The sequence below is a fragment of the Drosophila obscura genome, unplaced genomic scaffold, assembly GCF_018151105.1.
Source record: "Drosophila obscura isolate BZ-5 IFL unplaced genomic scaffold, ASM1815110v1 contig_181, whole genome shotgun sequence".
NCBI classification, from domain to species: Eukaryota; Metazoa; Arthropoda; class Insecta; order Diptera; family Drosophilidae; genus Drosophila; species Drosophila obscura.
In genome coordinates this window covers 1,353,698-1,379,926 of record NW_024542769.1, presented here as the reverse complement: position 1 = coordinate 1,379,926, position 26,229 = coordinate 1,353,698, and the positions used below count along the sequence as shown (strand labels likewise).

The window sequence follows — 26,229 nt, the reverse complement described above, 5'->3', positions numbered from 1 at the left end:
ATTCGTGTGCAGTCTCCACTCGAATAACAAAACACTGCACACACACACACACACACCACACCACACTTTTTCTATACACAACGCCCCTTCCCTTACCACCCTACAATATTTAATACGCATAAACAAACCAACCCAACCCAACCCCCCATAGGCTATCTACATATATTTTTGTAATGAATTGTAACATTTAGAGCATTGAACTGCAAAGTAACGTTTAAAGTACGCTGATAAATAGAAGCAGCAGAGTAAATTTTTGTAGCGCCTAAACGTAATTCACAAAATGGAAAACACTTCAATTCGATTGTACAAGTTAACCAGAGTCGGCATAAACAAGGGAATACCTCTTTCAAAATTATACAAATAAAAACACGAAAAGAATTCAAAAGCAAAGTCCTCTCTCTTTATTATTATGGTTGACATTCAGGGCATTCTTTAGCATTCAGTTTTATTCTCTAACTATTATTTAGCATCCGACAAGGAGTACGTGTACGTGTAAACTAGGGCTAGCTTAAACAGTGCGCCGATTAGTGGATGGGATGCCATTTGCTTTTGTCCACTTTAGGGTGCTGCTTATCCGCAAAGCAAACGATTAACATATATAGGAACACCAACCTTCTGCTGTGATTGATGGTGTATGTGCTGTGATTGCTTGATGTATGTGAACATGTGGATTAGATAAAGCTGCCGCGCGTGGATAGGCACAATTACAGACACGCAGCAGATATTCAATTATTGGAAAATTGGAAGTAAACACAGTGGTGACTCAGTGGCGGCTCAGCTCGACTTCGCTTTGCTTATATGACTTTGACACCTTGTCCTTGATGCGCGCCAGGTAAGATATCCGCAATAAGTGTGTTGGGTGAGATTAGTCCGGCAAGAGAGAGCAGCACCGAGTAATTGAAGTACCAGAACACGCAGAAGAGCACCATAAAGAGCACGTCTGTGAATGAGAGCAATAATAGAGAAGGCGTCGGGTTGGTCGTGATAAGCCTCAAAATTCGCACTAAGTGTATGACGAATTGAATTGGACAATCCCTTGGCTAAAGAGAGATGGTTTTCCCCAATACTTACGTATCGTTACACGTTCCCATTTCTCCACCATATAGAGCTCAGTAACCTGGGGAAATCGAAAGAGAATGAAGCCAATTAACGAATACAATACCGACTTGACTTGGCTTCCCTGTGGAATACGCACCATGAGGTATCTGAACCACCAGTAGCTGGCAAACTCCACAACATTGTCGAGAATCATGTTGCTCATTTCGATAAATTCAAACAATAAAACGGAAAGGGGCAAATTAGCGCGTTTTAAGTGGTCGAATTTAATTTCTCCCCCTATCTTTATACTAAATTAACAGAGTTAGACAACGCAACCACACAGAAAGAGAGAGACACAGAGGAGTTCCAGTGTTGGACAGTGCTTAAATCAGAGCCATCAGCTGTTGCTAGCCACATTGGAAAATTGTTTACAAAACATTTTGAAATAATTCATACAAGCAGAAATGACAAATTTCGTTGTTAAGCTGCTGCAACGCACCCAACTGTCCCACAGCCAAGTGGATGTAAAGCCCTTCATCTATGCCCGGAGCAACTGGCTGGACGACGAGGCCGAGTTTCACTTTTTGTCCACATTCAACAACCAAAATTATAAAGGCAGCCTGAAATATACGGAAATACGAAGTGCCGCCAATGATCTCGAGCTGGAGTACGAGACATTCCTTACCGAATGCAAGAACGCCCTCACGACACACATGGGACTGACCGGATTCGATTACGAGATATCCCAGGACGACGAGCAGCAACAGGTCTTCAAACTGTACAAATGCGCCGGCTATGAGACGCTATACCTGGACATCCCGCTCAAAAAAGTATCCAACTGCTATCAGCTGCTGGATGCAGCCATTGATCTGGGCCACCAGCAGGCAACGTCGGCTCCTTCCACAGATCTTGACCCGTTAACAAAATGTACGGTCGAAGAGTACGAGAAATACGTGACGTCAACGAAACTAAAGGAATCGCAAATGCTCAAAAAGTTTATTCTGCTTATAAATAGCAAAAAGGCACACATCAGAGATCTGAAGAGACAACTGGAGGAGCGACCCGATAAGCATTCCAAGCAGAGGATAATCTCTGACAATGAAGACACCGATGAAGACGGTGAGGAGGAGGAGGAGGAGTTTGGGGCGGCCACGCAAGCAATGGATAGTGAAAAGGACTCGTAGGCACTAGCAATGCCCCTGGAACCTACACATCTTTCATACGCACCGTCCGGTGCTTGAAATGTATTTCTCTGTTTGCTTTGTTCTCATTTCGATTGTTTTGATTTTGTAAAATAAATTAGCTTTATAATGTATGTATATATGTATAAATAAACAACAAATAGACTTTAAACATAATACATTAAATTACCAGCAATATATGCAATAGACGTGTATGTGTGTGGTTTGTGGCTTACAATTAGACCAACAGAAGATCGTTTTGGAATAAGTTACAATACAAGTACATGTATATGTAGTTATCGTTGCAGTTGTTGGAATTTCCACAGAAAATAAAGTCATTAAAACACAAAAGACAATACCATTTGAAATTAAATGAGAAAAAAAAAGGAAAGCCTGGTACACAATGTGTGTGTGTGTGGGTCTGTGTGTTAATATGTATATGCGCTATCATATAGACGTTATGTATATAAGAAGTTATGTTTAGGTTTAGGGTGTGGGTAACATTTGAAAGAGTAAACAATTTCGAGCTGATGCTGATGGTGAAGTAGAGTGCAGGATCCGGCCGTTGATCACTCAGAGTGCAAGCAGATCCTCATCGGCGCCCGGTTTCTTTGGTGTCTTTCGTAAGCTGTCGCCACCAGGTCCTGTCGTATTCGTGTTCGTGGCACTGGCACTGGCGGCAGAATTCGATGCATTGATCGTTGGAAGATTTTCAGCGGCAGCGGCGCGTTCCTCAAGGAATTTGTCAAACTCTGAGCTGGTCAGCTCCTCAATACCATCAACGTCCTTCTGTTGTGGGTGGAAGCAGAAAACAAAACGCTCATTAGCTCAATATGATCCACCGAATGGGTAAAAGATGTGAAAGAAGCACAAAAAGCAAAAGTAAGTCATGTAATCGAAGAACCAAGGACGAATGTGTGAATGTGTGAGTGTGTGTCTGTAAGATGAGCTTAGAAAAAGTCTATATGCAGTGTTTTTGTTTTTTTGTTGTTGTTGTTGCTACTTACTGAGCTGCCCAACCACGCCTCCATTTCATCGATCTCATTCTCTTTCGTCGACTGTTTGGGCGCGCCACACAGAATAAACACAGAAGAAGAACCCAAAAAGGGGAGCAAACGAACGAACGAACGAACGAACGAAGAACGAACCAAACGAAATTTGCATAGAAATAGAACCAAGAAACAAAACAAAACAAATGTTCGAAATTGGTAATCAATAAATGAATGGCCAAACGAGGATTAAATATCAAAGTAAGGGAAACAGATCGAACGCCATTAGTTAGATCGCTTGCCGGCGGCATTATTACTCACTTTACTTACCACCGGCGGATCGCCGGCTGCCCGTAGTGGTTGCTGCTGTGGCTGCTGCTGCTTCTGTGTTTGTTTGTAGGGGGAGGCAACGGCCCCGACACTGCCGGCAGCCGCATCCACGGAGGGAATATCGCGCAGCAAGTCCGTTTTGCTAAGCAAAGTAATACGGTTTTAGTTGATACGCAAAGCAGGTGCAAACATACTGAAACTTACTGGTTGCCATCGGTGCGCGATTGCGCCAGCATATCGAACTCGTCGGCAGCGGCTGCTCCTCTTGGTGCAGCTGCAGCTGCAGCTCCAGCTCCGCTTCCGGCCGCTAGGCTGAGCTGGCCAAAGTTTTGGGATAGTTGCTGCTGTTGCTCCTCGCTGCTCTCAATCAAATCGATCAGCAGCTGATCGCTTTGCGGGGTATTGCTGACGGCAGCAGCAGCAGCTGTGGCAGTGGGCGGCGGGGGAAGCGAGGCCACAACTGCACCCGTTCCTGGGGCCACGCCAGGCAGACCCATGGCAGCGCCCAGCACTGCCGAGGGCGAGGTGACTACAGCTCCGCCACCCAGTCCCTGGGAGCGTGTCTTCTCGTAGCGCTGATGGCGCAAGAACAAGTTGTTCAGCTCGTCATTGATGCGCAGAAACTCGGCTGTCAGCTCGTCGTCCTGCACACGTCCAATCAGATCCACAATGCGCGACTGCATCTCCTTGCAGGTGGAGGTAAGCTCGTTAAGCAGAGCATAGTCGTCGGTGGTCTCCTGGCCGGGCTTCAGGACGCTCAGCATTTCGCTCAGTATGGACATGTTGTTGGTGACTATCTCCAGCTCAGAGCGCAGCTTGGCCCCCTGCTCTGGTGTCAAATGCAATGGACCGCTGCTGGGTGGAGCAGCGGCGGCAGCAGCAGCCACGGCTGCCACATGCTGCGGCGATACTGTATGGGCAGCCATCAGCTGTGGATGTGGATGCACCTCCGGCACACTCTACAAAGGGCAGGCAGTGAAGCATAAGAAAAAGGACTCTAAAATGCCCAGTGAAGGCGGACTCACCCTCTGTGGCGTATAAATGGGCGCCATGGCATCCAAGTCAGCTACAGGAAACTCAATGCCCTTGTTCTTGAGCTCCATGTACATCTGTGTGACCCCATTGAGGTCTGGCTGGTTCTTGAAGGCATCCGCCCATATCTGTATGAGGCTGAGGACCTTCTCCTGCATGACAGCCGGCGGATCGTTCTTTGGCCCAATCAGCTTGACCAGTTCGTTGATAAAGTCCTTTTGGGCCACCAGTACATGGAATGCCTTGCCGCAGTTCTTCACGCATGTCTCCAGCACGGTCAGCGTGAACATAACCACCTGATTGTTCTTGCCGGCATTCTGTGAGAGACGTTTCCGTATGGCGCGCATGGCATCACGGGCCGTGTCCGAGGATTCGTTGATCATATCGCAGATTTCCATATTGGCGGCCCAGTTCTCCGAGGCAAGGTTTGCATCGGTGGCAGCCTCTGTGGGGTAGACGGTCAATCAAAATTATAGTTTATTTGTAAGCAGAGTGGAATACCAGTTTTTGTACTAATAAAAATTGATTCAGACAAGAGAGGAAGGTCTCCTCTCCTCTGAGCTCTCACTCACTCACATTTTAAATATATTTTTTGAGTGCAACGACTTCATTGGAGAGCAACGCATACGCAAATACAGGTGGGTGCATTCCCATATATGTATGTATGTAGCAACCGCAAAATAATAAATATAAAGCAACAAAAGCGCAAAGCCATTGCACAGTCATGCTGTTTATTTGTTTGTTTGTTTGTGTGAGCGTAGCGGGCAAATGGAAATGACTGCGAAAATGCGAAGCAAAGGAAAAATGAAACCAATTAACACATCTATTTTATGTAACTATGGAAGCCGCCAAAGGCAAACGCCATTAACCAAAAAGGTTGGATGTTGGATGACTAATTGCCATTACTTTTGGAGCAGAAGTATAAGATAGACAGAGAGAGAGAGGAGGGTACATAGAGTAGGGAAGGCATTTCAGAGAAATGCGTTGCCTATGCCAATAATAATTCTGTGTAATAATCGCAAGCAACAAATTGCCATACTGCTATCTGTCGCACCTGTCAATGGCCCTCCTTTGATGACAAAACAACCAACCCCAACTACCCATCCCATCTGATGTCTAATCACTGTCTAATCTTATCAAGAAATTTCGCCATTGCCACTGTGTTTGGGGTGTATTATGTGTGCATGCTGGAGTGGGGTGATAACCGCCTTTGCCATAGTAATGGTGTGGCAACAACAAATCAGTTTTCATTGCCTGTTCGTGCGAACCGCAAGAAAGTGACGCAGAAAAGGCCAAAAGAAAGTTGTGAAAATTCAATTTTCCAGTGCCTCAGCTTCGCCTTTGCTCGACTCTGACGCTGCTCATCTGATATGTTTGATGATTGGGCCTATAGGTAACGCTGGCAAATGCGCAAATGTACCCACATATGTTCATTTGTGTGTGGAAAATGTTACGATTTAATCATATACACACCCCCACATCCGGCTGTGCAGCGGAGGGAGGGGTGGGGGTGGTTCTGCAGCAGCCTTTTACGTTTTTCTTTTTGACTCACCTATGCGCTGTCCAATTGGTGTGGAGAAAACATTTCCCAGAGCGCCAACGTTGAAGAATGAAGCCATTTTAGTGCGCTCTCTCGCTGTGTTATTGGTTTGCTTAAGATTTTGCAGTATACAATTTTATTTACTTCTGTGACACCTGAGAATTAGAGGTGTCAAACCATCGAGGGAACTTTCGATAGTATCGATGTTTTGCTGCTATCCGCTACCATCGACGGTTTTGCGACTATCATGATAGTATCGAGCTACAGTTGTTGCGCTTTTGATATGTTTGGCTTGGCTGCTCTTAAATACGAAGACAAATTTGTAAACAAATCTACAGGTGGCATCTAATTTTTACAATGGACAAGTTCCTAAAAGGTTTCAATGGTTTTTTAATAATTATTTGAGCCCCAAACTATTACGATAGTATCGAATTTTTTTTAACATTCTAAACTATCGATGGCTCAACTATCAATTGTTTGACAGCTCTAGTTTCCCGAGGGACAGATAGACCCACCAGATTTATCAATAAAATATACCGCCTGACCCACAGAAATATACCTAAATATACCATTATCAAAATATACCGTAAATAAACTGACGGACACGACAAGACGTTGATATTCCTCGATTTTGATATTCAGTTAAATATTACTAGCTAGTCAGCCCTCTCAGCCGTAAAAAAATATTTTATCCGAGAGATACATCAATTTCCTACAAGATTGGCTAGTGTTCAGAGGTCCTTTTTATTGCATTGTTTAAGGTTCAAACAAAAACGACCAAAGCATAAAACGTAAATGTTGACTATATGTGACGTCATTGTTGCTGGTCAACCAAGGTTCTTCTATGCGTATGGCTTGTGTATACCATATTTCCTTTAATTGATGTTAAATTTGTTGTTCCAAGCTGTTTTGAAACATTAATATTGCATTTTTCTTAGATTGAGATGTCTTTTACCCATTAATGCATATGTTTTGTGTTTTATAAATACATATATCCTGGTTATGATACCTATTATTGGTACCCGTGAGCTGCAAAATTTCGTTAATATTTTTAAAACAGAGTTTCTGCATTAATTGGAGCCTGAAATTTCTAACAAGAATTCTATAATATCCTTATCCCCAAGGATAGCAGAATGTTGTTATTTTCGTGCCCATGTTTCGGAACAGTGCTGTAAAAATATGAATATCGGTAGTTTTGTGCGATTAACAATGCAAATATCTCATCAGCCAAAAAGATATATATATCGATATATTACTGTATCAATATATCTTCTCTAGGAAAAGTTTTTGATGGAAAACAACGATTGAACCAAAAAATTCTGCCTTTAAACTAGGAAATTAGGAATTACTTGCACTAGTTATAGTCCGGTGCAACATGACCGCCTTAGTACTAAGCCGGAACATGCAGCTGGCCAGTAAGTGAAGCGGCGAGCCACACAAAAAGTGTCTGGCCAAAATTATGTAATGACGGAATTTAGTTTCATTTGCTAACGTTGTTGTTGTTCCCTGTTCCCTATTGTAGAACACCATGGCAGTGGTGTCGTGAGCGTGCTCTGCCTGCGGGGCTATGCCGCAGCCGCTGAGGATGCGCCACGTCCCCTGAAGACCACCAATCCGGCTGCCATGAAGCGCGGCACGGGCGGACGCAGCAGCTTCAACGGAATCGTGGCCACCGTTTTCGGAGCCACAGGCTTTGTGGGTCGCTATGTGTGCAACAAGCTGGGCAAGTCCGGCTCACAGATGATTCTGCCGTATCGCGGTGAGGACTCTGAGGTTATCCGCCTGAAAGTCACCGGCGATCTGGGTCAGGTGCTGTTCCACTTTTACAATCTGGAGGATGCCGCTTCCATTCGCAATGCTGTCAAGCACTCGAATGTGGTCATCAACTTGGTTGGCCGCGACTTTGAGACCAAGAACTTCAAGTTCAAGGATGTCAATGTCACTGGCGCTGAGAGGATTGCCAGGTGGGTGTCGCACCGAGAATTATAGCCCTTCAATGATGAATGTCTCCCTCTTGAAGGATCTGCCGCGAGGCTGGCGTGGAGAGATTAATTCACCTCTCGTCTCTGAATGTGGAGGCCAATCCCAAGACGCTGTATGTCAAGGGCGGCAGTCAGTGGCTGAGGAGCAAATACGAGGGAGAGCTCCGCGTGCGCGATGCCTTCCCCAATGCCACAATTATTCGACCAGCCGATATCTACGGCTCGGAGGACCGCTTCTTGCGCTACTATGCACACATCTGGCGTCGCCAGTTCCGCTCGATGCCGCTCTGGCACAAGGGAGAGCGCACCGTGAAGCAGCCCGTCTACGTGACGGATGTGGCCCAGGCCATCATCAACGCTGCCAAGGACCCGGATACCGCTGGACGCATCTACCAGGCTGTGGGGTAAATATCCATCCGGAAGTACTCCAAATCAGACTGCTGTAATCTGTGTGTCCCTTAGACCCAAGCGGTATCAACTGAGCGAGCTGGTCGATTGGTTCCATCGCGTGATGCGCAAAGATCAGAAACGTTGGGGCTATCAGCGTTACGACATGCGCTGGGACCCCACCTTCCTGATGAAGGCCAAGCTCACCAGCTTCATTTGTCCCGGTGCGCCCATTGGTGGTCTGCACCCGGAACGCATTGAGCGCGAAGGCATCACCGACAAGGTTCTACCCGGTGTGCCCACTCTGGAGGATCTGGGTGTTCAGCTGACCACCATGGAGCAGCAGGTGCCCTGGGAGCTGCGTCCATATCGCGCTGCCCTCTACTACGATGCCGAGTTGGGTGAATTCGAAACACCGGAGCCACCAAAGACCATTGAGGCGCGTGAGGAGCTGCGCTTGTTTGCCTAATTAATGGAATGAGTGTTGATTGGAAATTCTTAGTAAAACTTTAACAAGGCGATGCGTCAATAAAAGAAAGTCTACAATTAAAACGACTACAGATTCTGATAAAAATGAGACTAAAATGAGTTTGAATTAAAATTTCTTCGCGCTTTTGGGTGTTGCCACTATGTCAAAAATAGTGCCGAGAAACATGACAAGGGATAAACTAAGTGGCCACATTTCTCCGCAGCACTCTGGCGCAACATTCATTTGATAATTTGTATGACAATTTCAAATTCGCAACATTCTCTGCAACATCCGGCATCTAAACTTTTGATGCACAAAATCAAAACAAAGTTTTCGCGATGGGGTGACAATACTTTCAGATTCCTGAGGAAACTAAATGGTTTTTCCTTTTGACGGTGAGCTTTTTGCAGCAGTTTTTCCTCAACCACAAGCCCGTGAAGATATTTATGGCCGGATAGCTATATACTACGGAAAATTCGATTGGTCCGATTGTGTGCATACATAGTTGCAAGGAAATTGTTCTGTTCTGTGTAAACCGTGCGGTGCGGCTTAATTTTTGCTTGTGTTTGTGAGTGCAGCGTGTGTGTGTGTGTTGTATGTGCAGGGCACGAAAATGGCAAGTGTATAATTATGCTAACGGATTATGCCCTGACGCCGTCGAATGTGATTGTGAAAAAGCCGGAACAAGCGAATAAGAGTGCGGCAGCAGCATTAGCTGAGAACCAGCAGTCCCACCGATCGCCGCTGGCGCATCTAGGAATCGAAGAGAGCTGCAACCGTTTCATAACCGACAAATCGATCAGAGCGAAGGGCTGGTACTACTGCCACCCATCGGGCATTACAGCGAATATTGTGTGGTGGGGAGAGAATCCCGAAACAGCAGGCAGCATCATCAGCTGTGACGCCTGCACCGCCGCCCACATCCGTGGCAGCGGCAGAGACAGGAACGGCGACAAAAAGCTCTGCGCAGGCAAACACAGAAATCAGAAGCAAAGGTCAAGTCAGCAGCAGCAGCAGCAGAGGAGCAAGAAGCAGCAGCATCATCCCCATCAGCAGCATACCCATACTAATACATGTACCACCAATAAACTACGGTACAGCGTACGGAGCAAGAGCCTTGCATTATTTTTAGACTATCTGCGCGAGTGTCCCTCTATTCAAATTGTCGCTGCCGGCAGTGACGTCAGCGACCACGCCTACGATCATCCTCTCGGCAGAGGTACAGCAGCAGCAGCAGCAGCAGGAGGAGCACCACTTGGCCGGACACGTCTGCCCGTGCCGGCGTCACTGTTGCGTAAATACGCCGCCAACTACGTCAACGGTTGCCATTTCGAGCATAAAACCAAAATTTATGCTTTATATCGTCACCTCGAGATCGGTGCCCCGTTCGAACAAGTGCAACAGCAACAGCAGCTGAGAGTCGGAAAGATTCAATTGCGTTTCAAGATGCTCTTTGCCGAGGCGGCGCCTCCTAGCGCTGCCCCCAGCGTCATTTCTGCTGTTGCTCTTGCTGCTGAGCCGCCGCCAGCGCCGTCGCAGGATCAGCCGGGAGACCTTATTGCAGGTGAGTCAGAGCAATGCATGCAGAATGTGAGGCTGTACCCAGCCGTTCGTTTTTCTCCCATAGTGTTGAAGTGTTTTAGGACGTTAGGAAACGGGACAGACTGAGAGTTCCCTTTGCATACCCTTTGCTTGAGTATATTGTATGTTTGATTCAGATCAAAGCCGAGAAATTCTGCGTTGCAAGCATTTTATGCCGGCTATCCCTACGTGCCTCAAGTGTGGCACCAGATTTAGCTCTGCAGCCACTGCTTGGTTCGTAGTACGCACAGCAGAGTCAGCATTCTGTCCCCCAATCCCCAATCCCCAATCCCCAATCACATCCGGTCTGTACAGCCCTCCGTTTCGATGTTTGTTTTTCTTTTGGTCAAAGAATGCACTTTGCTCTCTCGTGTGTGATTCACGCCTTTCCTTCTTTGGCCAGATTATCATTTCATTTCGCCTTTTAAAGCTGAATTGTTATTTTTCTATTTACAAAATTTATGAATAACAATAGCGGGGGAGAGAACGGCAGTCTTTAAATCGAAAGATTTCTCTGGCACGAACTTGCTTCAAGCTGCACTCTCTCACTTTGTCTCTCTCTCTCTCTCTCTGACAGTTTAAAATATTCCCCTAATCCGTAATTATTAGCCTGGCTAAATCGCCATCACTGGCATATTTATGGCCCAACAAACAAGCAAATGTAGAGCGTAAAATTTGCATTTACGACTAAAGGGTTACAGCTTTTCCTATGCCATTTTTCGTGTTAGTCGGTAACTGCAGATCGTTCACAATGTTTCGATCCAATTGGAAGAAACGCCTGCTCGGTGTGAGATCGAAATCGAGTTTGGGGGAGCCGTGTCTTGGCCATGCCCTCATCGTGACATTCGTGCATTACTTCTCCTGGGGCCTGCTAACCGTGCCCTTTATGGTGAAGCTAAGCGAAACATTTGCGGAGCGAGCCTTTCTCATTGACGGTGTGATCTATGGGATCAGGGGAACGCTGGCGTTTATCGCGTCCCCATTATTGGGCGCCCTCTCCGACACTTGGGGACGAAAGCCGCTGATGCTAATGGCTGTGGTGACCACCTACTCGCCCATTCCGATGTTGATTATTAAGGATTCGTGGTTCTTTGCCATGATCACGATCAGTGGTGTCTTCGGCACAGTCTACTCGACGGTTCTGGCCTATGTGGCCGATGTTACCTCACAGGAGGAGCGCTCGAAGGCCTATGGTCTGGCCTCGGCCACCTATGCAGCTGCCATGGTACTCTCACCGGCCCTGGGCAGCCTCCTAATGGACAAATACGGACTCCCTGTGGTCGTATCTCTTGCTGCAGCTACTGGTCTGATGAACATCCTGTTTATAGTGCTCGCAGTGCCGGAAAGTCTGCTCATGCAGAAGGAACACGATCATGCCATGGGCACCGCTTGGTGTGGAGCACATCCATTCGTGGTTCTGCGAAAGTTGCGAAAAGACAAGACCTTGCTCCTCATCTGCCTGATTGTTTTTCTTTGCACCTGGCCCGAGGCTGGCGAGGAGTCCTTTGTCCCACTCTACCTTACGCTCAATATGGGCTTTGGAAATGTGGAAGTATCCGTGCTGGTTGGTCTTGTCGCAGTGCTCGGCGTCACGGCGAATGTCACGCTGGGACTCATAATGAACGGCCTGGGAGCGAGGGGGGCCATCCTCACAGGACTGGTCCTGGAAATGTGCCAACTTCTGCTCTACGGAGTCGGTAGACACAAGTGGACGATGTGGATGGCTGGAATAATGGCGGCCACAGGCACAGTCGCGGGCTCCGCCTGCAGCGTCTTCTCATCCATGCACTCTCATGCCCACAATCAGGGAGCTGTTCAGGGCATGATTGCTGGCATGATGGAACTCTCCGAGGGCCTGGGACCAGCCGTCTTTGGAATACTCTTTTATGCCTTCCACCAGGATCAGAACGGGCCTCACAATAGCCAAATCGGGATACCATTTATTGCGGGGGCCATCAGTGTACTACTGGCCATTATTTTAGCCACCTTTATAGTGGAAGATGTAGACAAGTCCTCTGGAATAGGGGACGAGACGAAACCATTGACGGGAGAAGACGCCAGAATCTGTTTATCTTAGGATTATGTTGGAAAATCAAAATAAAATTGTCAAATCTCTTCGGAGCGATAAGTTTTAGTCTGAACATTTGCTCACCCTGTAAACCATGTAAGATACGGTATTCAGAGCGTGCAAATTGATCGGACTAAACCCTCGGACGCCAGTTAGTCGAGATCTTGCGGCCCATGAGATGCCAAGAATCGGACGGAAAGTGGGTGCCGCGCCTACCTACGGGATCGGGGCGGCGAGTGTTAATTACACCCTCATCGTGATACTATTGGAATACTCTGCCTGGGGCCTCCTGACGATGCCCATGATTGCCACGCTGAAGGAAACCTTTCCGGAGGAGCCGTTCCTTATGAACGGTCTGGCCATGGGTATCAAGGGTATACTCTCGTTCCTCTCGGCACCGCTGATCGGAGCCCTGTCCGATATCTGGGGACGCAGGCTGCTGCTGCTGGTGACGGTGACATTCACCTGCCTGCCCATTCCGTTGATGTTTGTCCACAGCTGGTGGTTCTTCGTGATAGCCTCATTCAGCGGTGTCTTTGGGGTGACCTTCTCGGTGGTGCTTGCCTATGTGGCGGATGTGACACAGCCAGAGGAGCGCTCGCGGTCGTACGGGGTGCTCTCGGCCACGTTTGCGGCTAGCCTGGTGATATTTCCGGCTTTGGGTAACCTCCTCATGGATATGTACGGAATCAATGCGGTGGTGCTCTTCGCCACAATTATCGCAGCGATGGATGTACTGTTCGTTTGGCTGGCCGTACCCGAGAGTCTGCCCAAAAAGGTGCGCACCAGCATCAGCTGGAAGCAAGTGAATCCCTTTCTGAATCTGCGGCGCATGGACTCCGACAAGAGCATCCTGAAGCTGTGCCTCATCATCTCGCTGTTAATGCTGCCCGCAGCCGGCGAGTACTCCTGTGTGCCCGCCTACCTCAAGCTCAGGATTGGCTTTGACTTTGTGGAGCTCTCGACTCTGATTGCCTTTATTGCCTTCCTCAGCATAGCCATGAACATGGTCCTCGGGCTCCCTAACACGAGCCTTTGGAGCCAAGCGAGTCATTCTCGTGGGTTTGGGATTGAATATGCTGCAGCTGCTCCTGTATTCCTTTGGCACTGAGAAATGGATTATGTGGATGGCGGGACTTGTGGCCGCCCTGGGATCCATGAGTTTTGCGGCGTTGAGCGCCTATGTATCGATCTACTGCGACTCCGCGAGCCAGGTAGTGGTCCAGGACACGATCAATGGGCTATCCAGCCTATGCAATGGCCTTGGACCGGCAGTGTTCGGCCTTATCTTTTATCTCTCCGACATGGATCTGAGTGAAGGTCCATCCACGAATGTGGACCAATTTCAAGAGCATACTGTGGCAGCTCCCTTTATGTTCGGGGCCATCTGTGTGCTCATCGCCATTCTGGTGGCCATCTCCATCCCCCCGGGCCATGAATCGAAGGGGAAGCAGGCGGATTTATCCGAGATGCATTATGTGATTGAAATGTGATTGTTGCTGAAGCCCCCATTATCCACATAGAAATAAACCAAGATTCGGTTTAGATTTAAATATTGTTTCCTCCTTAATCAAACGATGGGTTTCAGTGGGTTAAAATTTAGTTGTTGTCGTCACCAAATCAGCCAATCTCAGTCGACGACCGCTTCTGTTTATTTTCCTTTATTTTTGGTTTTCCTTTTCCGAGATTTTCAATTTATTTATTTATAAATTCTGCCTCTGCTCTTTATTTTGTGTGTGATTATCGCTATTTCAAAACAGACGGGGGGGCGCCGGGGGCGACCACCCGACGCGAGGAGGCCAGGAAAACAAGACACACAGAGAAGAAGATAACCCCCGCGGGGCGCGCACGACGGGGGGGGGGGGGGGGGGGGGGGGGGGGGGGCACGGAGCCGACGACAGAGGAGGGAGGCGCGGAGAGACCGGCCGCGGGGGGGGGGGGGGGGGAGGCGGGCCGGCGCGACCAGGCGCACGGACAGACGGACGCGGGGGGCGGCGCCGGCGAGGAAGGGGCCCGGCACACCACCCCCCCGGGGAAATTCACAACAGTTTGTTGACTCTTACGTAAGAGAAAGCCGAGGGTTTGTTTTGCTCCTCTTCGGAACACAAAATTTGGCAAAATTTAATTTATTAACAATTGCTGCAGATTCCCAAAATAGTCGCAGATCTATCCAATCACTTGGCATAAAAATACATGCATACATAATACTTTTTCTTGTTCGATTGGTATCTTCAATTGTCTGTTTGAACGGAGCAACCGAAAACTTTCCATTGGGTTGTGCGGGGAGCGCAAAGCAAAGAACCCAATGAATAAATATATACCAGCAAAGAGAGAAAGAGGGCCATAAAAAAAATCACGAAATAGTGTGACATACAAAACACGTGCGGCACATACACCAGTACAAACTAGCAAAGAGAGAACGATGGCGAGAGAGTGAGAACGTAGAATATTATTTAACGATAATCCAGGGACGGATTAGGCAACTAGAGGGTGTAGCTGTGCCACAGCTGCCAGCTTTCCACCAAAAAGTAATTGGAAATTAACATTTTATAATATACATATATATAATATAATGTACAAATAAGATCTCCAATCTCCGCTGTCCCAGAAAAGAAAGTTTCGTCGCACCTATGACATATATAACTGCTTTAACTCCGCTCCCGTCTATCGAAATCCAGAGAGGAGAGAGGAAACATAACATAACACAACTTTTATCACACTTTATGTTTTCAAGCTTAATTCTCTGCAATTTGTTGTTGTTTCTCTTTCGCGATTTGCTTTCTGGCAAAAGTTTAGCAGCGTCGTTGCCGGCTACGTCTGGGGTTTTTCTGGCATTGGCCTTCAATTCGGGACTTACTTAGCAACCAGACAAACATATTGTACATATGAACCAACCATCTGTTTGAAAGCCTACAAAGAAACATACAAAAATATGCGAAACAAATCCATGATTCAAAGAGAAATAGAGGGGAAGAAGAGTACATAAGAGAGAGAATATGTGTGAACAACAGATTTCGTTTTCTCATTTACTGCTTTGCGGATACTTTGTTGCTAGGCGGGCTGGAAAAGGTGATGGGAATGGGGATGGGGATATTGCCTTGATAGGCAAGGGGGAAGAGACCGTCCCCCATCTCACTTTCCTTCACACTCTTTTATTTCTCAGCTAATGCGAATTTCTATGGGTTTTAATTAGTGCTGTAACGGTTCCCTGATGTCAGCAGAAGCCGAGTGGAATAGAACGCCGCAGAATTGGTACTCTCTCTCTCTCACTACTCTCCCCTCTGCTATCTGATCCAATTATGTCGTTGAACCTTATGCCACACCACGCGACTATTATCAATTATCTTGGAGCCAATCGAATTTTTGCGCGTTACCAAGCGCGAAAATCGTGGAACAAATTCGCAATCGCACGGATAGCATGACCTTTTTAGTGCGGATTATAGCTTGTAATGTATGGAAGCACTACTTCGCATGAGGTCTAGTGGATAATGGCCTTGCATTTATTTCAAATTGTCCTTCATTTTGCCACTGAACATTGCCAATGCCAGGTAATTTATACACAAAATTTATTTGGATCTGGTTTTGCTTTTGGTCCATGCGAAAGAGTAGCGATGAGAGAGAGGCAGAGAGAGGAAGTTTTATGGAATGCTTTCTCTGTTTTTTAATGCTCTACGCACAAGTATGCCAGACCCAGGGCCCTCTATCTATACTGGATAAAACGAAGTGGTCTCCCCAAAAGAGTTCATGAGAAAACTGACAAAATTATCAACAAAATTATTATCTTATCAAAATTAACTTGGAATTGAGTTGACGCCATTGAGAAAAACTAAGGCCGTAGAGAGTATTTAGAGTGCGTGGTACTGCAGAACTAATGCGCGAGAGCGGGAGAGAAATGCGAAGCAAAGCATAGAACTCGATTACGTTTCTCTGCCGGCATTTTCGGCGTCTCCCGTCCACACACTGCCTTCCACACGTGCCTTGAGCTTTGCTGGGTTCCGAGACCGGCACTGTCGCACAATCCACATTTCGAAAGCCACCGTCGTGGAGATCGGTTTTGTTTCCGCTGCAAAGAACTGTAAATCCACCGAACACGTGATCTGATAGAGGAAGAAAACTAACGATGTAAATCTCTAATCTTGCAGGCACCACCAACAATCTTGAGCTAATGGAGGCCATGAAGAAACTGGACGCGGATCTGGTGGCTCTCTTTGCCACCGCCGCCGCTGAGCCATTGGAGCAGCTGAAGAAGCAGCAGAAACTGTGGTCGGAGCCGGAACTCCAGCTGCCGCAAACTCCTGCTGATACGGAGCTGATCATCACGCCGGAGATCTTCCAGCGATGCAATGCGCTGCAGCTGCATCTGGAGGCGGTGACCCTGCAGCCGGAGGGCACCCATCGCATGGAGTTGCTGCAGAGCGAGGTGCGTCCCATTTTCACCGTGGAGTGCCAGCTGTCGGAGGACTTGATCAAGTCGGTGGCCCGCTACCCCATGTTTCATGTCATGCAGTTCGAGTCGGAGAAGTTTCAGAGCCTGACGCAGTGCACCCGTTTCGGTCAGACGCAGACGCGCGAGGTGCAGCTGGCCTGGAAGGACAATGGGGATATGGGTCATGTGGATCTGACCATTTGGTGGCGTGAGCCGGGCACCTGTCTCAACGAAATGCTCGGCATGGGCAGGCTGCACCTCAGGGAGCTCTACGAGGCATTGCTGCTGGAGCAGTGCAAGTGCGTGGCTGTCAAGCGGCGCGACGTCCACCTGGGCAGCATCTATGTGAAGATCAGCCTGCGCTTTGACGAGCAGCTGGCGGCCAGGAGTATGGCCAATAAAAATATCTCGAATATGGTTGGCCAGGAGCCGAACCAAAACCTAAAACAGATTCCCAATCTGAATCAGAACCAGAGCGAAAGTGGCAACAGCAGTGGCAGCACCAATCAGGCAGCAACCGCCCCAGGTGAATATATATGACTAATGTCGTGTGGCTGCCACCTACAACAACAACAACAACAGATACCCAAACAACTAAAACAACAACCAATACAACCAGAACCAAACGATTATCACACGCACCACCACAACCACACAGCTGCTACAGTGTCACCACGCCTCCGCCTCCTGCAAAAAATCCTCCACACCCTATTGGCCGCCATTGTACAAGTGCTGCCCACCATTCTGTTTCAATTATTAATAAACTATTTTCATTTTACCTGCGAAAAAGATGCAAAAAAAGAAACCAAAACAAATCAAACAACAACAAACAAACAATTTCTTATGTGTTTTATGTTTATTTTTTCCACACACTGTATTTATTTCGTTATTCCAGAGCTTTTGTTGGCCGGCACAGTGGGTTTAGATGGGCACAAATACATAGATCAGAAGTAGCTGGGGAGGGAGGGAGGGTATACAAAAGGACAAATATGCTTGAAATCATACTGAATAGCTGAATAGGCACTTAGGCGTATATATATATAGTATATAGAGGAGGATACATGTATAGAAATTCCTTAGTTTTTGTTCCACTGTGCTCCGTTGTCCATTATTACCAGCAAATTCCAGTCGATTCCAGTTAACAGTTGTCCGTTGCCCACTGTCCGATGTCCGCTGTCCGATGTCTGCTCTCCGCTGCTTTCCAGTTGCCGAACAGATGGGCACGTGCCATAACCCAATCGACTGACCAACTGTCGTCGAGGTGATAAGGTTTTGATTCAGATCTCCGTGCTTTAATCAGGGAGCGGCTGGGTGGAGAGGGATCAAGGTCCGTTGAACTATGATTAATCTGTAGATGGCTAATCGTCTCCTGGACTCTGCCGCTCTCTTGCAGTTAACTACAATTCAAAGGAAGCTCCGACACCCCCTCAACCACCACCACCGCCACCGCCACCACCCCAAGCGAACAACAACAGGAAAGCCTCACTGGCCAGCGTGAATTTCATGGCAGAGACAACCAAGGTCCGGCTGCTCCGTGGCTACATCTACGCGGGAGAGTTGCGGCAGTTATCCCCGACAGACACGGCCGCCTGCCAGGAGCTCTCGCTGCAGCCGTTCTGGCAGCCACAGCCACTGGTAGCAAAGCTCAACGATGTGGGCTCGTTCCAGCTGCAGGAGCAGTTCGCCATCATCAACGATGAGAAGTTTCTGCTGAGCGTTGATCGTCAGCAGCTGGTGCTGGAGCTGCGTCCGCTGGGCGGACTGGTGAGGCTGCCGCTCCACCAGTTCTACATTGCGTACAGGGATGCCAGCATTACCAATCATCTGTGCAAGGGAAAGGTAAAAGATCGCATCAGATCGAACTGATCTTTATGTCTAAAAGTGTCGTTTTTTTGTTTTTTGCAGCTACCTGTCATCTCCATCGATGGCTGGACTCCCATTTTCCATCCGCAGACGCAGGCGCAGCTGGGGGAGCTCAAGGTGCTTCTAGCCATTGGCAGCGAGTCGCAGATTGCACAATTGAAGCAGCAACGTGGCTTTGACCAGGACAACAATCAATTGCCAACGACCAGTCGCACCACAGATCTGCTGGACATGCTACAGAACGCACTGACTGCGCCTCCACCACCCGCGAGAGCTACTGCCGTTGGGCCAGGTCCGTCTATCCCTCGAGCAGCTCCTTCAGCAGCCAGCAAATTTAGTTTCGACTTGCATATTGTGGGAGCAACTGGATTGCCGCTAAATCCGGGCTATGGCAAATCGGGCAAGAAGCAGGCCAAGCGCCAGGCGGCGGCCAGGCAACGATTCCCACCCAACGAATCGCCCAACACCTATGTGACCTTCCAGGCCCTGAACAGCAACAGTCCGACCTACAAGTCGCACGAGGGTCTGGTCTATGCCACGTCCGTTGTGCAGAAGTCCACCACACCGCAGTGGCGGGCCAAGTTCCGAGTGGAAGTCAACTCGGATTACCTAAGCAATGTGAGTACAAGTTATCAACGAGTCTGCACTCAGTTCCCAACTCTCTCTCTCTCTATCGGCTTGCAGCCCCAGAAACTCTTTATTCTGAAGCTGTGGAAGAAGGCAGCCTTAGATGCAAGCGGCATCGCCGAACCCACTCCGTTAGAGGATGCCATCATAGGGTTTGCTGCCTTGAATCTTAGTCACAAGAAGCCAGGAGGCGAGCCATCCTTTCCCAGGGGCTGGCACAATATTGTGGATTTCAATGGGCGCGTGACCGGGGGCCTCGAGGCCCATGTGGAGCCACTGCAGCCGCCCGGTGGCACCAGTATGGATACCGTGATAGATCAGTTCGAGCAGTCGATGGAGCTAACCCACCTCCATCTGGGGCAGGCCATCAAGCGCAAGTACACGGAGCTAGAACAAATCTCTCAGAGATTGCGCACTCGTCTGGTGGACGTCACGGAGGAGGCTCTGACCTCACCGGAGTACGATGTGGATGCAGCACTGGATAACTGGAAGATGCTAGAGACGGATGGGTATGACGACGAACTGGTGGCTGACTTTGAGCGGGCCCTGCGTACACCCACGCCCCCCAATTCGCCACCGCCCACCGTACAAAGTCCAAGCAAGGAAACTGGCCGGGAATAGCCCAGGCCTGGGCCCACAATTAGTCAGGCAATATTTTTCCCCTCGCTACATCTCGATGTTGTCGTTGATAAAGGCTCAACGCTAGCTCTAGTTAACCACCTAGTTATACACTATATATTATATGGATCTTGATCACACACCCACACACACGTATGTTGTACTTAAATTGGCATCCCACTTTTGCCTCGATTAACCTTTTTATGGCTGTCTATATAGCATAAAATCAAACCAACCAACCAACAACGGTCACCCAGCGATCGTTCCATTGAAATACAAATTATTGATTGAATATGGTTTGGGGAGAATCGCGATCCCCAAGCCCCACATGCATTATTATGTATTAGTTCCGAAACTGTGTTAATCACCTAAGTATTTAGACATTATTACTTAATGAAAATTTAAATAAAAATGCTAACGCAAAGTGCACAGAAACTGCGGGTATTGAGAGTTATTCTTTTGTTAAAGAGGGACACAGGAGAGTCTTTTATCGATGGCTTGTCATAGATTAATAACTATGTATTTTAGCATGCTACTATGGAAATTAACAAAATATTTTAGCGCACCTGCGGGGAAATTCACGCTGACTCATTAATCACTATAGAAATTATCAATATTTATGATGAAATGGAAAGACCTGTTGACAAACATCTATATGACGTCGCCATTCATAGAAATATTATTGCATTCTCAGCCCATATATATATGCAATGTCAGCCAAAGTCTATGAAAGGTAAAGGGAATCTGGAAGATTTCCTGTAAGATGGTATAGCTGTATACTATTCGCCTACACATGCATCACATTCGATTATCTGGCATGGAAACTCTCCAAAAGATTAGAAGATTCAAGCAGTTTGGAGATTGTAGAAGGCTGTACCTAATTTAGCTTATGTTAATTTCAATAAATTGGTGTATATATTCGGATCGTAACTTGCTCTAATCTAAGTAACATCTTTACCTACAAGTTTATCTTGGGTTTGAAATTCAGTGGAAGCACTGGATTATCTTACCATTGTTAAGATGATAACTGAGAACCTTACACGGTATCTTAAGGAGTGAAAGGTCTAAGCCCTAGCCCAATCCAACAGATTTCAGGCATCTTAATCCTAAGAGATAAGGATCTCTCTGTGTAATGAAAAAATTCAGCAGAAACACATTCCTTAAGCCCCCTCATAATCCCATTTCAAAAGGAAACAAAGTTGTTAAACAAAATAGTTTTAAATAGATATTGAAAAATATTTTAATATAAAAATTGTTACAACTATTGTGTGATTTTTTTTTCGTGGGGTTAATAACCCCTCCCTCACATATTAATATATATATATATATACATATATATCATTTAATATATATATATGTATGTTTGCCATATCTGGATTTTCTTTTTTCATCTCTTTTATCGTTTTTTCTATATGCTAGAAAATCAAAAAAACATTTCACGATTGCACAACAGAAAATAATGATTTTGGATATACAATGTGATTCAACTACAATATGTCTATGATATACGGATACGGGGGTGTATCTGATGTAAATGAAATACTTCGAATGGATTGGATTGATTTGGAGGTGTACATATATATGGGTGAATCCTAAGAGCGAAACAACTACAGAAAAGCATATTGTATATAGAGGCTATATGCGGCTTTTCTGTACTCAATTTGCCGCCTAGATACATATAACGTGTTAAATATACATATTTAAAACTATAGAATATGTAATGTAATAAAAAAATCTGTTAATCTGTTGTGTGTTATACCCGCTCCTCGAGGCTTGCCCTAGCTTGATGGCTTACAAATTACAATGTTATGTTACGAGAAAGTGTTACACAGATTGGTCTCTGTCGAAAAATACAAATGAGCTGGAATACGTTTGGCGATTGTTTTGTTTTGTTTTGTAAATGGAACGCTTCGGGTTCGGATTCTGTTCTTCGGTTGATGTGCATATTGATAGATTGAAAACGTTTATAAATCTGTGTGTTGCTGTATCTGTTTTTGTTTTTTGCTTTTGTTTATGGCGTCTTTCAGTCAATGACCACGCGGGTGAGGAGTATGCCGCGCTTGCTCAGCCACAATCTATAAATACACCAGTACATAATTATTAATCAATGCCCAGAGATTGTCGACTGAAGGGGATATGCTTACCCAAAGCCGGCACCAAGCAGCAAGGACAGGACATTGGTGAACAGCAGCGAGTAGAGAATTTCGCGGGAGAACAACGATTGGGCGCCCAAACGCTTCAAGCGTATGGAGTAGCCGCCAGTAGTCTTCTTTTTCTCCTCCTCGTCGCCAGCCTTATGGACAGATTCGAACTTCCAGTTTCTGCGATACAAAAATATATCTTTAATAAATATTGTTCCACAAATATTAATTCTTGGTCATACTTGGGTGGCTGCTCATCTGCGCCACGATTCCAGTTCTGCAGCCAATCTCCATTGTCTGTATTCTGTTTTTCTCCAGCCTGCCAACAAAAGAAACGTACACCAGTATAGTATCAAGTTCTGTTCCAAGGTTGAACATCCGTTTTTCTCTGACTCACCTTCGTCCAATAGTTAATGTAGACGTTTCTCAGCTCGTCGTCGGGACAGAGTTCCGTTTGAGGACTGTTCGGTGGGCTCTTGGGGCTGTCTCTGGGCGTATCACGACGAGAGCTGGCCAGCGAGACCACACGGCTTGACTGGTTCGATTCGCGCTGTGCCTCGCGCAACAAGCGCAGATACTCCTCCCCATTGTTGAACGGCAACGGTGTGATTCTGTCGGGGCTCTTGATACCGGCCATGGCAGCTGTTGTGCTCAGTTCAATCCAAGATTCTGCAACAGTAAATAACATGAAATTGGGTTATTATGATGAAGCAACAAAGAGTAGGACAAATACAGAGAACCGAATGAAATCTGTAGCCAAATGGTGTGAAACTATCTACATATTGAGTTGTTTGTATTGGTTACTGGTTAAATATGGCCTTCGTTTGTTTGTCCAAACTGTTTTGAGCTCAATTTTTCATTTAGTGAAGCAAATACTCTGCCAAAGTATCGAATTATTGACGGACCGAAAATACTGTACATAGTAGCCTAAACTGGTCAGAAATTAGCCATAATTATCATTTCGAGAGTTATATTGACCTTTCAGAGAGCAAAGCCTTTTGGGGTAGTATTTGTTAAGAAAAACCGTCGACAATTATGACTGGAAAAGCATCAAGCATCAACTGCTAAGAAATTCGTGAAACAAAGAAGTTTGAAATTCACTTGGATCGACACCACAGTTTGACATTCACAGTAAAAAAGCCGTTCAACGGCCGCTGTGCTGTGGCTCCAAAAATACAACGGCGTCACCCCCTTTGCAGGCCTTTGTTTTTGTTTGTTTAAACGTAAATAAAATCATTACCCCGTGCGCGCGCGCCCTAATGTCTGTGTGTGCGTGTCGGGTACGTGTTCTCGTGCCCCATTGATAAGGCAGACACCACACTACATTACCCTACCTTCCCCACACAATATCCGTTTCATTTATTGGAGTACGAGTTCACACACACACACACACACACACACTAACACATGTACGTTTGTGTTTATTCCAATGCTTATCAACATGACGAGAAATTATAGTTCCAAAGCGATGCAATATGTCTGTGGGGAGAATCGTGTGCAAATACCACGCGAGAGATGCTTGGCTTGGCTGGCTGATAAGGAGCGTACAACAATAACGGCAACTAATTTAGTAAAAATTTCACAGACCGAATCAATTAGGGAACAGCCAAAAGGAGGGGGAGAAGCAAAGTGCAGGTTCACTCACGTGGCAGACCAATCATGTTGACAAACGAATACTAAATGATAAGTCTAGACAGGGTCTCAAAGATTTATTCGTAATAGTTTTCGCAAACCCTAACACAGGTAGACCACGGATTAGGGCGCACATATTAGTTACCGGGAATACCCACTGTATAGGGAACAGGTACGAAAGACAAAAGCGTGTTTAGGGGTGGAAAAACATGGCTTGCTGACTCACGGCACGTAGGCCGACAGCAACAGTGTATGCGTGTGTGCGGTCTCCCTCTCTCTACGTTGTTGTTATTGTTTGTTTGCATCTCTTGATGCGCAGCTGCTGCGGCTGTCCCTGAGCCCAAGTCCCATTGAACCGCCTTTTATTGGATGACTCCTCCATGTCAAGAATGCATTAGTGGTAGTATCGCGTCTGTGTGTGGAGGATGATGATAAGTAAGCAGAGCCGAAAAATAATTGAGGCCAAAGCCAAAGTCGCAATTTCTGGAATATGTGAGAAATCAACAACAATCATGGGAGCATAGGGAAATGCCCTCCTACAATTGCTGGCTTCTTAAAATATTTATTTAAAAATTATTTTAGCAAACAACAATGAGAGGGGGAGCTGTGGGGGTAGACGTAGGCTGTTTGACGTCAAACGGTAAAGTGCAAAGTAAAGAGACATGGCATGGGAGGAAATGGCCATGCACTCTCTCAGTGCAAAAGGGGGGGGTTCTTTGTTTTCACTCTTTTTTTTGCGGCGAAGTTGTGTCTCTTTGTCGCCATACTGCTGCAAGGGGGCCGCAACAAAGCAAAGCCTTGAAATAGAAGATGCAGGACGGGGCGGATGCAATTGGAGCACTGGAGAAGAGACGAATAAGCGGATACAAACAAAACACAAACACAAACATCTATTTATAACGCGTCGCACAACTACAACTACAGCAAATAGAACGCATAGTTCCAAAATGGGTTAGAAAAAGGTATATTAAGTAGAAGCTAATGCGCATTGTTATTGTTTAACGAAGATAATGAAATTTCACAATACACAGAAAATAGCAATGCATAAGCAAACCAAAACTTACCGCCCAGCAAATCTTCAGTCGATTTTGGTGTCGTAGACATGTTGTTTAGTTATTTGTGTGTGTGTGTGTGAGTATATGATAGGGCTTTCTGTGTTCCGAGTGTTCAACACTTGTACACCAAAAGATAACTCGTTCTCCGCTGGTATTTAGTCAGATTAAATTCCACTTTAATTTATTCGACTAGTTTTTGCCAGACTACCGTGGGCCCTTTATTATTATTCGCACGCTCGCCTGCTTATGTGTGTGTATTCGCTTTTTGTGTTAGTGTATGCGTGAGAAAATGCGTTTTACTTTCTGTTTGGCGCTGATTCTCCGTCTGTGCACTGATTGATCGATGCTATTGTTTTTTGTTATAGCCAAGCTAACAACTTGCACTTTACTATATTGCAACTTTGTCCAATGCTTAGCCGAAGCGCTTTCTTTTAGGACTAAATTAAAAACACGGAAAATATATTCTACGCGCCAAGCTTAATGCGTAGTAGAGGCGTCAAACCATCGAGAGCACTATCGATAGTATCGATATTTTACTGCTAGCCTCTACTATCGACGGTTTTGCGACTATCATGATAGTATCGAGCTACAGTCGTTGCGCTTTTGATATGATATATTTGGATTGGCTGCTATAAAATACGAAGACACATTTGTAAACAAATCGACTGCCACCAATCCAAACATATCACAAGCACAACGACTGTAGCTCGATAATTTCTAATCTAATCTAATTTTTACAATGGACAAGTTCCCAAAAGGCGCGTACTATCACGATAGTATCGATTGTTTTTTTCAAAACATTCAACGTTGATATTCCTCGAATTTGATATTCCGTTTAATATTACTAGCTAGTTGGCCCTCTCAGCCCTAAACAAATAATTTTATCCAATTCATCAATAAATTTTGTTCAGGATTGGCTAGTTTTCAGAACATTTTTTCATTGGATTTTACACAATACACAATAAGGTTCAAACAAAAACGGCCAAAGCATAAAACTTAATTGTGTACGAAATGTGACGTCAGTGTTGCTTGTCAACCAAGTTTCTTCTATGCGTATGTACTTTTGTATACCTTATTTCCTATAATTTATGTTAAATTTGTTGTTCCAAGCTCCATTGAAACATTAATAATGATTTTATCCTAGATTGAAATGTTTTTACCTATTAATGCATATGTTTTGTGTTTTATAAATATATTTATCCCGGTTCTGATACCTATTATTGGTACCCACGAGCTGCAAAATTTCGTTAATATCTTTAAAACAATAATT

The 26,229-nt window shown here is 46.1% G+C and overlaps 8 protein-coding genes across 14 annotated transcripts; 5 read left to right on the top strand and 3 right to left on the bottom strand.

Moving 5' to 3' along the window:
• Nucleotides 1-378: 378 nt before the first annotated feature.
• On the bottom strand, nt 379-1,371 carry LOC111067882. The gene is made up of 3 exons (XM_022357216.2): nt 1,196-1,371; nt 1,072-1,117; nt 379-940 (listed from the first exon to the last, which is right to left on the bottom strand). The coding sequence occupies exons 1-3, from the start codon at nt 1,259-1,261 to the stop codon at nt 795-797; spliced, it is 258 nt and encodes an 85-aa protein (XP_022212908.1). The 5' UTR covers nt 1,262-1,371; the 3' UTR covers nt 379-794.
• LOC111067881 lies at nt 1,046-2,222 on the top strand. Its single transcript, XM_022357215.2, has one exon. It carries the CDS (start codon nt 1,503-1,505, stop codon nt 2,220-2,222), a length of 720 nt encoding a protein of 239 aa, XP_022212907.2. The 5' UTR covers nt 1,046-1,502.
• A 103-nt stretch (nt 2,223-2,325) lies between these two features.
• On the bottom strand, nt 2,326-6,293 carry LOC111067874 (TOM1-like protein 2). 3 transcript variants are annotated; one of them, XM_022357207.2, is made up of 6 exons: nt 6,123-6,293; nt 4,564-5,015; nt 3,743-4,497; nt 3,539-3,680; nt 3,227-3,277; nt 2,326-3,008 (listed from the first exon to the last, which is right to left on the bottom strand). In XM_022357207.2, exons 1-6 carry the CDS (start codon nt 6,187-6,189, stop codon nt 2,793-2,795), a joined length of 1,683 nt encoding a protein of 560 aa, XP_022212899.2. In that variant the 5' UTR covers nt 6,190-6,293; the 3' UTR covers nt 2,326-2,792. The 3 variants fall into 3 exon arrangements, with proteins under 3 accessions (XP_022212899.2, XP_022212900.2, XP_022212898.2); XM_022357206.2 differs by having other exon boundaries at nt 2,327-3,008; nt 3,530-3,680; XM_022357208.2 differs by lacking the exon at nt 3,227-3,277 and having other exon boundaries at nt 3,530-3,680.
• A 1,082-nt stretch (nt 6,294-7,375) lies between these two features.
• Nucleotides 7,376-9,053, top strand: LOC111067757 (NADH dehydrogenase [ubiquinone] 1 alpha subcomplex subunit 9, mitochondrial). The gene is made up of 4 exons (XM_022357052.2): nt 7,376-7,525; nt 7,633-8,074; nt 8,131-8,496; nt 8,555-9,053. Exons 1-4 carry the CDS (start codon nt 7,486-7,488, stop codon nt 8,946-8,948), a joined length of 1,242 nt encoding a protein of 413 aa, XP_022212744.2. The 5' UTR covers nt 7,376-7,485; the 3' UTR covers nt 8,949-9,053.
• A 216-nt stretch (nt 9,054-9,269) lies between these two features.
• On the top strand, nt 9,270-20,566 carry LOC111067736 (C2 domain-containing protein 3). Of its 4 annotated transcripts, none has more exons than XM_022357009.2 (5): nt 9,365-10,512; nt 16,740-17,549; nt 18,417-18,862; nt 18,929-19,504; nt 19,571-20,566. In XM_022357009.2, the coding sequence occupies exons 1-5, from the start codon at nt 9,579-9,581 to the stop codon at nt 20,132-20,134; spliced, it is 3,330 nt and encodes a 1,109-aa protein (XP_022212701.2). In that variant the 5' UTR covers nt 9,365-9,578; the 3' UTR covers nt 20,135-20,566. The 4 variants fall into 4 exon arrangements, with proteins under 4 accessions (XP_022212704.2, XP_022212701.2, XP_022212702.2 ...); XM_022357010.2 differs by lacking the exon at nt 9,365-10,512 and adding an exon at nt 16,040-16,145; XM_022357011.2 differs by lacking the exon at nt 9,365-10,512 and adding an exon at nt 16,319-16,672.
• On the top strand, nt 11,235-12,638 carry LOC111067738 (hippocampus abundant transcript-like protein 1). The gene has a single exon (XM_041592552.1). It carries the CDS (start codon nt 11,239-11,241, stop codon nt 12,604-12,606), a length of 1,368 nt encoding a protein of 455 aa, XP_041448486.1. The 5' UTR covers nt 11,235-11,238; the 3' UTR covers nt 12,607-12,638.
• LOC111067740 (hippocampus abundant transcript 1 protein) lies at nt 12,767-14,150 on the top strand. Its single transcript, XM_022357013.2, is given in 2 exon segments — nt 12,767-13,612; nt 13,614-14,150. Coding segments are annotated over 2 exon segments (1,314 nt in total). The 5' UTR covers nt 12,767-12,775; the 3' UTR covers nt 14,091-14,150.
• Nucleotides 20,567-21,346: 780 nt separating the features above from the next.
• LOC111067741 lies at nt 21,347-25,452 on the bottom strand. 2 transcript variants are annotated; one of them, XM_022357014.2, is made up of 5 exons: nt 24,969-25,452; nt 22,670-22,941; nt 22,515-22,591; nt 22,276-22,452; nt 21,347-22,206 (listed from the first exon to the last, which is right to left on the bottom strand). In XM_022357014.2, exons 1-5 carry the CDS (start codon nt 25,006-25,008, stop codon nt 22,155-22,157), a joined length of 618 nt encoding a protein of 205 aa, XP_022212706.1. In that variant the 5' UTR covers nt 25,009-25,452; the 3' UTR covers nt 21,347-22,154. The 2 variants fall into 2 exon arrangements, with proteins under 2 accessions (XP_022212706.1, XP_022212708.1); XM_022357016.2 differs by lacking the exon at nt 24,969-25,452 and adding an exon at nt 23,918-23,948.
• Nucleotides 25,453-26,229: the final 777 nt, after the last annotated feature.